The 18,087-nt window shown below is 37.4% G+C and overlaps 2 protein-coding genes across 2 annotated transcripts; both read left to right on the forward strand.

Moving 5' to 3' along the window:
- Positions 1 to 4,628: 4,628 nt before the first annotated feature.
- Positions 4,629 to 5,567, forward strand: LOC116900264 (olfactory receptor 1030-like). The gene has a single exon (XM_032902016.1). The coding sequence runs from the start codon at positions 4,629 to 4,631 to the stop codon at positions 5,565 to 5,567; it is 939 nt and encodes a 312-aa protein (XP_032757907.1).
- Positions 5,568 to 9,921: 4,354 nt separating this feature from the next.
- LOC116900265 (olfactory receptor 1030-like) lies at positions 9,922 to 10,845 on the forward strand. Its single transcript, XM_032902017.1, has one exon. It carries the CDS (start codon positions 9,922 to 9,924, stop codon positions 10,843 to 10,845), a length of 924 nt encoding a protein of 307 aa, XP_032757908.1.
- Positions 10,846 to 18,087: the final 7,242 nt, after the last annotated feature.

Here is an 18,087-nt window from a genome sequence, read left to right on the forward strand (position 1 = left end):
TCTTTAAGAAAAGTCAGAGTAAAGCTGAACAGCAAACGTTCTCCACTGGGCAGGTCCCAGCAGCTGAGAGGGAAAAGATAGGAAGGTGAGCCAAAAAGGCAAAAAGGCACTGGGTCAAAAAGTCGTAGTATAAATTGTCAACTTATTTATGTTAATTTCTCTCTTTTCACCAAAAAGTAATTATCAGTTTTAGAATCAATAGATAGCCCAAAATTAGGAAAAATTAGCTGATGTTAGTTTTTCAGACTCTAATACTTTCTCTTTCTTCTGTGTGTGATGATATTTTACAGACTGCAAACAAGGGAAGTGGGGATTTCCCAAGACAAAAGTATAAAAATATTCATTATAAACAAATGTAAATTATTAAGTCCCTTGCTTCACCATTCCTTGGAGATTTGATTCCTGTATGACTTGAGCAGTCAAACTCATGTCATCAATAATTTTACCATACTCAGAGCTTTTATAATACTAATCACTCCTGCCAAGAAATAACAGATCCATAGGGATTTGCTCCCTCTGAAACAATTTTCTTATAAAAATCTTTACTGTCTGCATGTGAATACTATCATTGTGAACTTACTCTGCTTCTCCAGGTAGGATATCTATGGTTTGAAAGAGAAACAAACATCTGAATTGATAAAATAATTTGATTTGTAACCTAGATTTCTGTATTAACAATCAATCATATTGAACCACTACTATTCCTCTCTGGCCAAGGTACTCACAGATAAATGGCCTAGAGGTGTGTACTTGCATAATAGTAAAGAAGATAGACTTAAGAGGGCATTATTAGCTATCAATATTATTGTCTGCTTCCAATAGGAAAACACTAATCTAGATGTTGATCTATCTATAGCCACATAAAAGCCACAGCCTTTGTCCTTAAGGAATCGTTACTTTGATTCTGAATCCCGCTAATGGCCTTTTATCTCCATCATGATTCCAGTTACTTCAAGAAACATTTTAAATATTTGACATATGTTAAGTCTTCCTGAACTAACTTCTTCACATAAAATTGATTTATTAGAGAAATCAAGACACAACGATATTACTGAGTCACTGAAGACATGCAACTAGGAACAAAAGGATCTAAGACTTATATTCAGGGAGGGAAGTGCACACAGCTGGGCATGCTTGCATTCTGCTGAGTGTCAGCATTGATGTTTATTGTTATTTGCTTTATCAGAAGTGGCCATTGGTAGTCTTTGTGATTACTTTTGATTTCACAGTATTACACTATAATAAAAGAATACTGTCATTATTTCTCCAACCATTTGAATAAAAAATTGTACACTGTTACACTTCTAAACTTTACTGATTATTTAAAATTAATCACGGGTACATTTAATGAGGGTACATTCTCTAATTATTTTGGAGGGTTGAATCACATAGGAAGCACACGTGTGAGATATTTTCAAGGTACAGTAAATTTCAAGAGTGCCAGACCTGGAATGCTCAAATGTATGTATGTCATTCACAAATATTCATATATGTTGTATTAAGCCATGTGACTATTTTTTTTATCTCAAAATTAAGGCCCCCTTCCTAAAGGACTGAATATATAATTCAAAACTCTCCTAGCTTTCATTACTTCATTTTCCTTATAGGAAAAGAGAAAAGGAGGGATGATATTGATTATTTTGAATCTTAGTATTTCAATAAATGAATTCATTAAAATACCATTCTAGTATCCCCCCCAAATTTATCTGTGTACCAAACATAATTATTAAATAAGAAAAGAATAAAATAATTAGAATTTTAAGTTAAGAAATTTGTTTTTATCTTATTATCCTAATCAATAGTTTTAAAGTCCCCAAGTACAAAATGGAATGCTGTAATATATAAATTTTATATGTCAGTTCAAAAAACACCTTACAAAGTGACTTGCTTCTGTTGGTATTGTCCTTGTAACAATACCAGAGGACCAGATCCTACAGCATCATAAGTTTGTGTATATCCCTTAGTGATGATATCAATTTTTGTGTGTTTTTCACATTCATAGTCACTCTCCCTAAAATGGAAAGATATATAATTCAGAACTGCATACATGCTACTTCATTATGTAGTTAATATGGCTATTATTTCTGACAATTTATAGTAAGGAACTTATATTGAGTCTTCTATATTTTTAAAACATTTAAGAGTTATAATCAGTGGTGCCATGGCAAATCAGTATTCTCTTCTCTACACTGTCATATTGTCCCCTGCTGTTTCACCAGAGACTTCAGATACATTGTGTTTTCTTGCCTTCAACATCAGCCCATCATGAACACTGAATACTACCAAGGTATGTCTATAAGTATATTAACATGTGTGTTCATTACTCATGGAGTGTAGTCACACATATGTTATGTATACATGAAAAGGATAAGACACATTTTATTGTCTCACACAAATTATTTTCTATATGAGCAAAATGTACTGAGCAAATGAGAATTTGAACAGTGAATTAAAAATTAAGAAATATTTGCTGCTAAAGTATTACCTTGGGTGGAGGGGAGTGTGGAAAATCATAGCTGGAAAAGCATTATGGGAGTTAAGAGGGGCATGTGAAGAGATCTTGATTTCATAATTCTATATGCTGTTTATATAGGTTCAATTTCCTACATATAACATTTACATCTGTATGTTCAGGGGAATCATGAACACAGGATAAATACTTGAAGGAAAAAACTTAGAACATAATTTTTACAAATTTCTTTAGAGTACTTTATTTCATTTAAAACATACTAAAAATACTTCTCTGAAAATTATGATCTACAGTTTGAACTGCTTTGTTGACTATCAAAATATTGAAATGAACCCAGTGGAATTAGATTACTCATCTGTCCATCAAGTGGGATAGGTACATGGAGTGGGGGCTTTAAATGACTCAAAAAGACCTTTAAGTAAATCCTAAAAAATGAGCCAATATCCAATTGAGCGTAATTGGAATGAACCCAACTTTATTTACTACCTGATGACAGGAGCAGAACCTGAAGCAGACAGACCTACTCACTCTGATGTATTTTTCTGCTCCTCATAATGATGCTCAGATCAAGTACTCTAGACTGTGTGTACCTCTCTCATTAAGAGTTGTATGAGGTTACTCAATCACAGTAAAACACACTTGGTATGCACTCATTGATAAGTGGATATTAGCCAAAAAGCTCGAATTACCCAAGATGCAATTCACAGAGTACAGGAAGCTCAAGGATGACCAAAATGAGGATGCTCCCACTCTTTCTTAAAAGGAGGAAAATATTCACAGGAGGGGATATGGAAGCAAAGTTTAGAGCAGCAAGTGAAGGAACGGCAATTCAGAGCCTGCCCCACATGTGGCCCATATATATACAGCCACCAAAACTAGATAAGATTGATGGAGCTAAAAAATGTATGCTGAAAGGGAACGGATATAGATCTCTCCTGAGAAAAATATCCAGAGCATGTCCAATACAGAGGTCAATACTAGCAGCAAACCACCAAACTGAGAATAGGAGCCCCTTTGGGGGAATTAGAGGAAGTACTGAAAGAGGTGAAGGAGATTGCAATCCCATAAAAACAACAATGCCAACCAACCAGAGCTTCCAGGGACTAAACCACTAATGAAAGATGATACATGAACTGACCCAGGGCTCCAACTGCATATGTAGCAGTGAATAGCCTTGTTGGGGCACCAGTGGAAGGGGAAGCCCTTGGTTCTGCCAAGGGTCGACCCCCAGTGCAGGGGAATATGGGGAGGGGCAATAAGGGGAATGTATAGGGGAATACATGCATGGGGGAGGGGGAGAGGAGGGACTGGGGACTTATGGACAGGAAACCGGGAAGGGGAATAACATTTGAAATGTAAGTAAAGAAATATATCTAATAAAAATTTTAAAAAAAATAAAAGAAAAAAAAGAAAGAAGAAAACCAAAGAAGTACAAACAACAAACAACAACAACAAAAACAAAGGGCTGTAGTCCTACTTCTGTATGGATACAGTAGAATATAAGGTGACCAAAGTAGAATTCAAAATCAGAAACATTTCAGGTGTCAGCAAAAGTGTGGCAAATCATTTGCCTCTTAAAATAAATCAATGTAAGCAGTTCAAACCATAGAACAAAATTTGTAAAAGTTACATTTACTACAATCCCTATCTATCTATCTATCTATCTATCTATCTATCTATCTATCTATCTATCCATCCATCCATCCATCCATCCATCCTTCCATCCATCCATCCATCCATCTATCTATCTATCTATCTATCTATCTATCTATCTATCTATCTATCTATCTATTTTCTAATCTATGATTTATTATCTTTCATTTATCTATCATCTCTTATCTCCTATCCATCTATCTTTCTTTCTAATCTATGTACCTATCTAGCTGCTGTCTGTTTAGTAATCAGTCTAGCATCTGACTATTATTTATCTACTGATAAACCATCTATCTTTCTGTTACCTATTACCATTTCTCTATTAATTTAGATATTTATAACACCAGTTAAAAGATTATTATGCTATTTCTTTATGTTATTTAACAGTTTGAGAAAGAACAAAATATATACCAGATAACATGATGGGGACAATGAACAAATGGAAAAAAATAGCAAGTGCAATTTTGTTTAATTTACAGGCCTTGGCTGATGTCAGAAAGACAAAATGTTAAAGAAAAACTACACAGCAGTGACCGAGTTTATTTTGCTGGGACTGACAGATCGAGCAGAGCTTCAGCCTGTGCTCTTTGTGGTATTCCTCCTCGTTTACCTCATCACGGTGACTGGTAATGTGAGCATGATCTTCTTAATCAGAAGCGACAGCAAGCTTCACACACCCATGTACTTCTTCCTCAGCCATCTCTCCTTTGTAGATCTCTGTTATGCCACCAATGTTACTCCTCAGATGTTGGTTAACTTTTTATCCAAGAGAAAAACTATTTCCTTCATAGGCTGCTTCATACAGTTCCACTTTTTTATTTCCCTGGTGATCACAGATTACTATATGCTTACAGTGATGGCTTACGATCGCTACATGGCCATCTGCAAACCTTTGTTATATACGAGCAAAATGTCCAGAAGCGTCTGCCGCTCTCTTGTAGCTGCACCATACATTTATGGATTTGCAAATGGCCTGGCACAGACCATCCTGATGCTTCGTTTAACGTTTTGTGGACCCAATGAGATCAATCACTTCTACTGTGCAGACCCACCACTCATGGTCCTGGCTTGCTCAGATACTTATGTTAAAGAAACTGCTATGTTTGTGGTGGCAGGATCCAACCTCAGCTGTTCTCTCACCATCATCCTCATCTCCTACATTTTCATCTTTACAGCCATCCTGAGAATCCGTTCAGCAGAGGGGAGGCGCAAGGCCTTCTCTACTTGTGGATCCCATCTGGCGGCTGTCACTGTTTTTTATGGGACTTTGTTTTGTATGTACCTCAGGCCTCCTTCCGAGAAGTCGGTAGAACAGGGGAAAATTGTGGCTGTCTTTTATATCTTTGTAAGCCCAATGTTGAACCCCTTGATCTATAGCCTCAGAAACAAAGATGTGAAAAGGGCTATAAGGAAAGTCGTTAAGAAGGAAGTGTTCTTGAAGTAAGTTGAGAGGTTTGCAGCACCTTTGCTTTCTAAACCATTTTAAGTTATCAAATTACTTTCTGTTATTTTTATTATAAATTCTGTCTCTTACAAATGTCATATTGTACAGCAGTGAATGCTAACTTGTAAGATAGATATTACATTTCATCTTGATGAATTAAAAAAAATAAATTCTAAAACTCGACAGACATATTGTCATTACTCTATAAAGTCAATATGGTACACTGGAACTATTTTAGCAAAGGTAGAATTGCCCAAATGCTGTGGTAGTTTCCTTATTTGTCTGATATTTTCTGACCATAGTATGTCAGGTCTTTCTTTTTAAGATTTTTTTTTAATATTTGTTAACTTATAAAATTTCAAGGATACATCTTACATTATTACACCCAGATAGATCTCTCAAATGATTTTATTCATATTATTGAATATTTATATATATTATCTTGATGGAAATGCCAAATATCCATTAGGAGGGCTTAGTATTTATCTGTTATTGAGCATGCATTCCCATCAGTGAGCCTCTGCTTTACTTTTCTATGACCATTACCTAGAATTTGGAAATAAATAGCAATTTGATATTTTAGATATATTAACATACAGGTTTTAAGTGGAAAACTCATTACATTTTAACTGTCTCATTTGTTCATAGATTGTAGACTTGTCTTTTGACATGTCCCCATCCCTTGTCTATTTTAATATTATTACGTTTATAGATGGTCACTGTGTATTTTGAGTGTGAGAGAAGTTTTGCTCAGGTCCTCAATAAGAGCATCAGAGCACTTAACTGCTGTGTCATATTTACAACACAATATATTTTTGCTTTACATATACAAATGACTCATATTTCACCTTACTACATTGTTTGTATTTAGGAAATTATATTCCACACACAATTAAGGTAATATTCACCAATAATGGTCAATTATAGTAAGACCGGATTTGTTTAATTTGAAACAATTTATAGCTCACAGCCAAAAATATAAAACCTATCGTTATTAATCCCAGTCATTTCATCAGATATCCATATGTTATTACATTGTTTTTAAAACAGACGTTCTCTCTGATGTTTTCTCTCCCTATTTTCTACAGTAAATGCTTATCAATCTCTGGTCCCTCTGTAGAATTACCTTAGTAGCTACTTGTTTATATATCCCTAGACTAATATAGTATAGTTTTGGTAGATTTCAAACTTCACAGGAAGAAATTTATTATTCTCTTTTGCAATAGAGAATTTCATTATCTTCGTTAGACTTACACACAGTAATTCAGTTGGGTGCTCTGTTTTGCTCACGGTCTCTGCGTCTCTTTCCATATACTATTTATTCACAGCTATGCATCTGTTCTCTTCTGAAGGAACACTTGTATATTACACTTTTCTGTTGCTATGAAATCCTGCACTTTATGTGATTCTAAATATGTATCTGAAAAAGTGCTGCTGGTTTGGGTTCATAGTGTATAAACATCTCCACGTTTTTTGCATGTTGTCAATACTTTGCCAACTAGTACTCCTGCCAATACCACTTGTTTCCTTCACTTTGCACTCCTCCCTATGCAAGAGATTGTGGGCTTTGATATTGTATATTCAACCTTTGCTCTGCTGTAACTAGGTGACACCAATACAGAAAAGAAAGTCATTCCTAAGCAACATGGTCAAACTGCCATATTTTTAGTAATTATAACAGTTGATTGTTATATGACTTTCAAATGTGTCATAATACAGATAGTGATTCATATGTGCCTATAATTTCTGACAATGGCAAGCCAGAAACACCCTAAACATTTATCAAAATAGAAAGTAGTGATTGTGACCCTTTTTACATCACTGTAATGTCTATTAAATACATAATCATGTGTCGCTGTGGTCTAAATTGGAGTCATAGAGTTAAAATAATTTTCTTCTTTATTCTCTGATCTTAAGAGGATCCAATAATAAATGATAACAAAGGAATTCTTAAAAACTCAGTTTAATAAAGATGAAGCAACAGGACACATGTCAGAAAAAACTTCCCATTTTGAGGACACAGGAAGCAAAGAAAGTAGCTATTGGTTCCAGAACCATTAAAAGCTGGTACCAGAAAGAACGTCTCATGCTACTGTCTTCTTCACAAACACCCAGGAAAATGTTTATTTTGTATGGACAAGGAGACCTTAGCATGCTCATGTTGAGACAAGAAGGGGATAAGGACACAGTGAGCTACTTTTCTTATTCTACCTCTCACGTTTCCCTGGATCTTCCCATTAAATTTGAAGTCAGCTTTAATTAAACACCAAATTGATCGGCTTATGATGTCCATTACTCTAAATTGTAAAAACATATAAATATACAAATATAACCTGTAAGTTGCTCTAGTGTTGTTTGTATGTATATGATTTCAGGGCTGACCACTCAGCATTGGATAAACTCACAGGGACCTCATCACTGCTGATAATGACCCTTATCAGCAGTCATTACTATTTACATACAAATAATGTTAAAAATAAAGGTACTTAGCACAAGATAAAATACTTAATGAGTCCTTTGGCTCACCGTGCATGGATGATTTAAATCCCTGATGACTATGGAAAGCAGACACAACTTTTGCTCTCAATGGATTTAAGGTCTTAGAACAGGAAGATAGGGGTTATTCATAATCCCTTACAACTTACTACAAGTGATAATTGAACCCTGGAGAATTGGTTCTATGAGGCTTCCTCTTATAAACCATTCAGCTTCTTCAGGTTGGTGCTCCATTGTAAAGTTACTCTCCTTTAACAGGTAGGAGTAGAGAGCATTCTTTATAGATTTTAGAATGTAGAGATATGCACTTTACTAATTAAAGACTGAACTGGATTCTATTTCAATGACTCTATAATATCACTTCTGAATATATTCTATATTTCCAAGAGTAAGCATTCATTTATTAATATGACTTATTCTGTATTTAAATACCATATCCATTAAAACTAAGGTTCTTATTTGTAGAACATCAAGATGTAATACAAAAGAACCCTTATGTGGTACTTTTGTTTAGTGCTTAAATAGCTTCCTCTGTCAGTGGTATTGTGGTTATCATATAGGAGTCAGGTTATAAACCTGTACATATGGACATACTTTATCAAAGAAAATGCAAGTGTTCCAAGAAATGGTGTCTATGAGCAGTTCATTTCTGTACTAATGTCTTCAGTATTGTTTCAGGTAGATTTGAAAAATAATTATTTCAGAATTGTCTAAAAGAATAGCACATTTATGCTTTTATAAACCTGTATAGAATTCATGTTTTGGCATTAAAACCTTCTATAAGTGTTAGACTTAGATGAAGATACAGAAAATCTTCATGACCTGAGGATTTGATTCTCACTGTTCTATCATTATTACATGCCATACTAGCAGAAAGTTTTCAATGTCTCTCATGAGCATGTGAAACTACCAATGTATGTACATGCATATTTATGTACCCAGGCATGTGTATTGAATTTAATTCACTCATGTATGCAATATATGTATATGCTTAATATTGACTAGTGTTACCTCCCTCAAAATAATCATTTTTCCTGTCTGATCAGAAAAGAATACAGAAAATAAGTTTTCTTTATAAAAAGATTAAGAAAGAGGTCCTGCTATGCTATTTTGGATTAGGTATGCTATTTGGGATGAGGAGCTTCTGTTGAAGAGTGAAGGAACAATTTGGAAGACAACTTGGGTTCAAAACCTATGTAGCTAGGTCTTACTCGTATGTGGATCTCTGTCATGTTTCAGTTAAATCCCCCAACTTAATTAGCTAAGGCAAAGAAAGTAAGATTCAGTGGCTAACATTTTGTGGCACACATCCAAAGCATATTTGGATAAAAACATCATTTTAAACTCCTATGTTCAGGAGACACATAGTAAACACTAAGAATACTTGCACCCACATACCCCCCACCCACACAGCACACACATATATACATAGCTCCATGTGGATTTGGGAGACTTTAAAAATATCAACTATACTTTCCTGAACTGCTTTAGTTTAATTTGTTTTAGATTTATTTATTTTATTTTATGTGTATTAGTATGTTGCCTGCACGTAGGTATGTGCAGCATGTGTGTGACCGTTGCTTGCAGAGGCCAAAAAAGGGTACTATATTCTCCGATACTGAAGTTTCAGATGGTAGTGAAACATTATAAGAATGCTCAGAACTGACCCTTGACTTCTATAAAAGCAACACGTGCTTGAAACCTCTGAGCCATATCCAGTTCCCTAAGACATTATATTTACAAGTTTGAAGGAAAAAGACTCAGAATCACATGGAAACATACGTTACATGTACAGCATTGATTATCTAAATTTATTTTTTCTTTTTAGAAAGATCCGTGTCTGGTCCCAAGCATACAAATGTTAAAGAAAAACTACACAGTAGTGACTGAGTTTATTTTCCTAGGACTGACAGATCGAGCAGAGCTTCAGCCTGTGCTCTTTGTGGTATTCCTGCTCGTTTACCTCATCACGGTGACTGGTAATGTGAGCATGATCTTCTTAATCAGAAGTGACAGCAAGCTTCACACACCCATGTACTTCTTCCTCAGCCATCTCTCCTTTGTAGACCTCTGTTATGCCACCACTGTTGCCCCTCAGATGTTGGTTAACTTTTTATCCAAGAGAAAGAACATTTCTTTTATTGGCTGCATGATTCAATTTCACTTTTTTATTGCCCTGGTGATCACAGATTACTATATGCTTGCAGTGATGGCTTATGACCGTTATGTCGCCATCTGCAAGCCCTTGTTATACACTAGCAAAATGTCTCGGGGTGTCTGTCTTTCTCTTGTGATGACGCAGTACATTTACGGCTTTGTAAATGGTCTAATACAGACCATCCTGATGTTTCGTTTAACGTTTTGTGGACCCAATGAGATCAATCACTTCTACTGTGCAGACCCACCACTCATGGTCCTGGCTTGCTCAGACACCTACGTGAAAAAAACTGCTATGTTTGTGGTGGCAGGGTCCAACCTCAGCTGCTCTCTCACCATCATCCTCATCTCCTACATTTTCATCTTTACAGCCATCCTGAGAATCCGTTCAGCAGAGGGGAGGCGCAAGGCCTTCTCTACTTGTGGGTCCCACCTGACAGCTGTTACCATCTTTTATGGAACATTGTTCTGCATGCACCTTAGACCCCCTTCTGAGACATCTGTAGAACAAGGGAAAATTATAGCTGTCTTTTATATCTTTGTAAGTCCTATGTTAAACCCATTCATCTATAGTCTGAGGAATAAAGATGTGAAAAATGCAATAAGGAAAGTTATCCAGAAATGATTGTTGAGAATTGCTGACAGATGTGTAAAATGTTATTATCCAACAAAGTACTGTGTGTTTTAAATGAATTAACATTCTATGTCACACATTTTATTTTATATTTCTTAATTCACCTGTCAAATTTACTAATGTGTATTAATTTGTTCACTGGAGATTACAGTGTATCCCAGTGAATTTTTTGTAGCATAATTATCCAGAAACTGGAGCAGGAACAATGTTTATTTGTAATTAATGTAGAAAATGAGTGTATCTATTGTACTAACACTGACCCAGAGTAATAAAATGTGTGATTTTCCCATATTCTGAGGATGAAAATTATTTGAGTTATAATTTTGCTTAGTAACTTTTGCAGTTTTTTCATTGACGGAAAGTAGAATTTTTATTTATTTAATACAAATTGTAAGGCAATTAAAAGCCTTTTATGTATTTAACTGATGATTTCTTTACAATGTACCTTTCAAATGATATTAGTGAGCCACTTGCATCATTGTACGTCGGGTGTTCATTTGAAATGGAAAGTTTGTGTTGGATATGCTTTATACCTTTACAGCTATGCACAAGCCTCGGTTTGTAACCTCTCCTCCATTCCTTCAGGAGTAAAAACAAACAAGTCAGTGGCACGCCAAATCTGTCCGTTGGATTAGGAAATGAATGATACATTTATATACATTGCAGGAATTATGAGTACTTACGAATTCTGGGTCAAGCTACTGTGTAGTCCTGACAGTTTTCAATGCCTCACCTCTAGCCTCTCTTGCAAAATAGACCGACGTGTTGTCAATCTATTCTAATGGTACGAACTCCCCCTTTTCTTAACACAGATTCTTAGGCCTTTCCTTTACCCAGCATGTGATTTCTAGGTAACCTTTCAGTACAGGTTGGGAGTGCTGAACCATTGTTACAGATGTGTGGTAGAAAAGAGAGAGCAGAATTGATTCTCTAGAACACTTTTATTCTGCCAGAAGAGCTAGACAGCCCTTGACTATGCTTTGTATACACCTGCCTTTGATGTTTTAACCTTAGCAATGCATGGGCATTCCCGTTGATCTGTGACCTTATAGTCACAATTTACTTTACTCATTGATTGTTCCAGGTTCTATTACCATAAGGCTATATGCATTGTTTTTCTCTGTTTTTAATATTCATATTTCATTTCGTTAAATTTATTTTATATTTTTATCCTAAAGGTGTAAAAGTATTGTGTTTCAGACCCAGGGCAAGGGGCTGAGGTGCTTACTTAACATACCATAGTGGTATGGCCTCTAGGTTCTCCCGGCATTCCTCAGTCCCTACCTGGCACATCCTACCCTTTACCTTGAACTTTCCAGTCCTGGGGCTGGTCTTCCACTCCCCCAGAAGCTCTTTTCTATTAAACCCAGACATTTCGGATTTGGTCTCTCTTCTCTTTTCCTCTCCCTGCCTTGTCTCTCTTGTTGAATGTGCGTGTTCTTTCTCTCTTTCTCTTCCATCTCTCCTGCTTCTTGTCCCCAGGTAGCATTTCCTCTCCTCTTGGGACCAGTGACTCTGGCTTAAATTGTCTCACATCACTAGCAGATAATAACTTAACCAAAGATAGAATCATCTTATTACTTTATAAAATATATGCGTATTTTTCATTTTAATTCTTTTTATTTCATATATTTGGAAATGCTTTTTATTTTTACATCTTATCATATAATTTATGATTAATTTTTTGGTTTATAATTTGGTCTTTAGGACTTGTTAGATTGTTACCTAAGTGCAATGAAATTGTTATTGCCTGCATTATTAAATTAATTTTTGGGATCTATTTATTAATTGTCTATAAGAATTAATTTTTAACCTTAGCTGAAAAGTGAAATAATGTAATGAACCCATTGTTATCACACCCAAATAAAGATTTTGGTGCAACTGTAAAACTGGTTTAATATATTTTGATGCTAAAATGTTAAATTTTCTCAGTGAATGCTTCTTGTAACTTAGTGTATCTTAACTCTATATAGAGTTACATCAGTTGGTAGGTGTTTATGTATCTGAAGAATTAGATAGTCTTATTTGAGTTAAATAAATCCTGAGAGAGATGACATAACTGGGACTCTTCAAATTGTTTAATTTTTAACTAACATTTCAAAGTATATTCACATTGATTCATATAGAATCAGTTTTTATTGATATAGTCTGCGCCAATAAAACACACGATACATCTCTTCATTCTATTCTTAAAGTATCTGTAGTGTAAAATATATATATGGCAATCTCATGCTACTGCTGTCAAGGCACCAGTGGACATGCTGGCCTGACGTGTTCTCAGCCTGGTAGACTGTCTGATCCCAGCTACAAAATCTTTCCACCTGGCTTGCTACGTTCCCATGGTTGGTTGCTGCCATGCCAGTCCCATGCTTCCAAATTCCCACGGGTTTTGGGGGTGCACTTTCTGTAAAACCATGCTTTGCCACCGTACCCTTTCTCTCTGGAGCCCAGCTGAGTTGCTGCAAGAAGGAAAACACCACCCAAACTTAGTTTAGAATCAACAGGTAACACAATTGCTGCTGGCAGCAACTGGCTTCCTACTTTGTATGCCATTCTAAATTAAATCCTCTGATAGCAGATACGGTGGATCCACCACCTGAACCAGGGGCCTCCGCTACCTATATTTGGGCCTCCATGCTTATCTCCCATCCCAAAAGCCATTCCAAAAGGTCAGCCTGTCCACTGGTACCTTGCTGGTGGTAGCATGGAATTGCCAATTTTTTATATTTCACGCAATAGATGATATCCAATGTGGCAGGTAGGAATCCACTAGAAATTTAAGATTGTTAGCCTGAGAGTTAGAGACTTAGTTCTTAGTGAGCAGAGGGGAGAGGTGGTTTTCAGTGAAAGGAGAAGTCATGTGGTCATTCAAGAACAGGGACCTTAAACAAAGAAACACAGGGGCAAACTCAGCTCACAGATTCTGAGGTCCCCTGCTGTGAAGAAACAAGATGGTTGCTCTGAGTCAGAGAGCTGGAGAATGGAAGCTGCCTACTTCCTGGGGCAGACATTGATTGAACTGTCAATTTATAAAATTGGGATTATTTGCTTTTAGGATAGATTTATATACAGATTTTGTCTAAAACACTTGGGGAATTTTGCCTGCGGTTTGTAACTAGAATAGGGAAAATTTACTGACTCCTAAGTAGAGAGCAGTGAATTGCCTGCTATGAACAGGTATTGATGGATGTCTGTGGCTCAAGGCAGAGAGCACAACAAATAGATATTATAAAAGGTATTGATAAATAGAAGTCTGTGGTTCCAGGTAGGGAACATAACAGATAGATGGTATAATACAGTCTGCAGGAAAGTCATATTCTTTTTTCATGGGCTCTATGGGAATATTGGGTTAATTTCCTAGCATGAAAAATTAGAACAAGCCTAAAAATAGGCTCATACAGTATTTGTTTAGCACTTTATTTGTTTTGCACCTCATTTGTTTTGCATTGTTTTTATTATCAAAATGAGTGGGATTAGGAGTTTTTTGGTTACTCTATTATACCTCTGGAAGAGAAGGGAAGATACAAGCTTTCCTGGTTGCCGAGTGAATGATATGTTGATTTGGGAGAAAGGTTTTGTCTTTGCATTTTTAGAAAAGGTGATTAGTGTCTACACATCTTCCAGAGTTATGTGGATGAGATTTGATAGAGGCAGACCACCTGAACGTAAATTCAGATGAATCAAACAAAAAATAGACATGGCACAAATGAAGACTTATGATTGGAGCAGAATTTCATCCTAATTAGTCTGAACACTCTACACAGACTGATACAATTCACACAGATATCTTGATGATACTAAAATTTTGTTTTGCGATTTGTATGTTACAGACTACACAGCCCTGCTCAGTCTCATCATCAGGCATGCTGAACTGACTTGCTTAAACTCCTCATCACAGGGACTTTCAGCTGGATCCAGTCAGGATGCAGACATCATCAGAGACTACCCTTCCCCCACTTCAAAGATATTTCAACGTCCATATTCAGCAGGAAGTAGTTATAAAGAGTCATAGTTCCAGTTCCCTGGGCTTTGGGGGCTAACGGTGGTTATTCTACGATTGTCTTTCTGGGGAATTTAGAAATGACCATAATTTGAACAGGGACGAAATAGCTAGAAATGATTGTGTAGCCATAATCTCATTTGGCAGAAATCTTTATAATAGTTACTAAGTTGAAGTTATAATTTCTTACTTTGGTACAGAATTTATTTTGATACAAATTTAAGGTTTTCATTGGTATGAATTTCTTATTGATATAAAGTTGGGATTAAGATTCTTACTCTCATGTAGGCATTGTGCCTATACAGTACATTTAAGAATACAAGGCTTAGACCAAATCCTTCTATAACTGTTACTATAAACTGATCTGAGATAATTAAGCTTTTGAGTTAAAGGCCAGATAGCAAATCTTGGCTCTAAGTTAATTGCCTAGGTATTCATAAGATATGTTATTTAGAAATAGTAAGAGTTGTTAATGGACAACAGTCCAGTTTATTTTACATAGATGGTAGTTTTCAAAAACGTCAGAAATTCACAAAACGTGACATTTTGTTGGGAGCAATTATTATTAGCACTGACATCTAGTGGTCGCTTGTATTATTCCCACCTTTAGCTTTCTTCTGACATCTTTACTAGGTCATAGTTGATAAGCATGTTAATAAGATGTCTTTACTCCACCAATCCCCAGAGGACAAGTCCTTAGCCATGCTGTCTGTTTTGTACTTAAGGCAAGTGCCTTTGTTCCCCGGGGTCCCCGTATCATCAATAAGGTGTTCCTGCAATAAAGGCTGATTGAGAAGGATCCAACGGTGTTGCGTCTTCCTTGCCGGTCGAGGTGGGCGCGACAACTGGTGGCCGTACGGGGACCCGAGAAAATTATCTTTTCTCGTCTGGATCCAGAACTTTTTCAGCCTCAGGACGGTTGGCGTTGGTAAGTTCCCAGGGGGTGGCAGTTAGTTGCCGGAATTGGGACAATAGAGTTCCTAGAATTGGGACGGTAAAGTTCCTGAAATTGGGATGATAAAGCTCCGGGATAAGGGATTGTAAAACTTCCCTGGTAGGACAATAAAGTTCTCTGGAAAAGCAGAGGCAATGATAGCCTTGGTTTAGAGGCAAAAAGGGGTTTGTGGAGCACGGTAATGTTGTCTTTTCCATTTGATCCTTTGTGGGTTGGACTAGCACTTTTGCCTTATACTCTTTTTGTGTTGTGGTGTTGCTTCTGTCTGAATTGCCACCGTCCAGGGCACGAATGCATTTGTTGGGAAGAGTCCACTGATGAGCCACAAGATCGTGTGTAAATAAACATGCCAGCTCGCCAGCTCGCCTTGCTCATAAATCGATCGTAAATAAGGTCGTAAAAGCATGGGAAGCTCACACTCCACCCCACTCCTGTCAGCTCTTCAGGAGCTTCTTGGTCAGCGTAAGCTTAAAATTGAAAAGAAAATCCTGCTGAGTTTTCTTGATGAGTGTAATCGTTGTGCCCCGTGGTTTATAGTGTCAGGGTCACTCACTTTGAGAGCATGGGAGAGGCTGGGAAAAGATCTGGATAAGGAGACTACAGTGGGCAAGCTTAAACCAGGGACAAGGCCGCTTTGGCATATGGTTCGTGCCTGCTTAGAAGATATACGGTGTGAGGAAGCTGTTAGGACAGGTCAGAGAATCCTTACAGAGCAACAGGAGAGTATGTCAGAAGGAGAGAAAGTTCTGAAGGAAGGAAAGAAAAGAAAAGGAGGAAAAGAGGTAAAAGAAAAGGCAGAAAAGATCAAGGAGAGGACAGACAAAGGCGGGAATAGTAACCAGAATCAAGGAACAAAGAGAATTTACCCCTCATTAAAGGCATTGACCTTGGAGATGTCTAGTGATTCAGAGTTTAGTGATAGTGACTTAGCTGACCTTGAGGAGGAGGTAGCTCATTATGAGAAAGAGATTTATCATTCTGACAGGCCAAACACTTATGCTGTGCAGAAACAAGCCAAGGACTTAGATAAGAAGGCAATTATGCCAACAGCACCTCCTGCACCACCATATAACTTTCAAAGGAAAACAATGGTGAAGTCTGCAGGAGGTACTTCTTTTTGCCCAGAAGTGTGGAAAGAGTTAGGACTGAGTTTTCCAGTTTTTCTGGATGCAAACGGGCGACATCATGAACCTGTTGACTTTAAGACAATAAAACAATTAGCAGAGTCAGTCAAAACCTATGGAGTCAGCGCAGCCTTTGTTACGGCTCAAATTGAGGCTCTTGGCAGATACTGTCTCACCCCTGGAGACTGGGGGACTTTAGCCAGAGCTTGTCTCTCTCCGGGTCAATATCTGGACTGGAAATCTTTTCTTTATGAAAATGCTAACGCTCAGGCTGCAATCAACTTGGCTTCAGGAGCCGACCCTCAGAGACATTGGGACGCTGACATGCTATTGGGAATAGGCAGATTTGCTTTGGACCAGACCGGTTATCCAGATCAGGTCTATAATCAAATTAATGATATAGCAATTAAAGCCTGGAAAGCATTGCCTAATAGAGGCGCAGTCTCTGGGAACCTTACCAAGGTTCTGCAAGGACCCACTGAGCCATTTTCAGACTTTGTAGCCCGCATGGTGGAGTCCGCTACTAAGATCTTCGGAGACCCTGATACAGCTATGCCTCTTATTAAACAACTAGTGTATGAACAGTGTACAAAAGAGTGTAAGTCTGCTATAACGCCATACAAACATAAAAGTTTGGAAGTTTGGATGAAGGTCTGCAGGGAGATAGGCGGACCATTAACTAATGTTGGTCTAGCTGCGGCAATGATGCAATTAAAAGGAAAGGGTTCTGCAGATACCTGCTACAAATGTGGCTGCAAAGGGCATTACAGAAGGCAATGCCCTGAAAATAATAAGGAACAGAGTATTAAAAAACCTCTAAGACCTAACTTGTGCCCTCGCTGTAAAAAAGGGAACCATTGGGCAAGTGAATGTCGATCTGTAAAGGACTTGGATGGCCGACCTCTGGTGGCAGGAGATGGTGGTGCATGGCCAAAAAACGGACGACGGGGCCCACGTCCCCAGGGCCCTCAAATATATGGGGCTCTACAGAACGACAGGCAGGGACAGAACAGACAGAGGTCTTGGCCTTCTCTTCACCACCCGAAGGACCGAGGAGAGCCACTAAGGGCTCCGCAGGACTGGACCTCCACTCCACCACCAGACTCGTACTGACCCCCCAAATGGGAGTACAGCCTATAGACACAGATTTTAAG

The sequence above is a fragment of the Rattus rattus genome, chromosome 5 (genome assembly GCF_011064425.1).
Source record: "Rattus rattus isolate New Zealand chromosome 5, Rrattus_CSIRO_v1, whole genome shotgun sequence".
In the NCBI taxonomy this organism is placed as follows: Eukaryota; Metazoa; Chordata; class Mammalia; order Rodentia; family Muridae; genus Rattus; species Rattus rattus.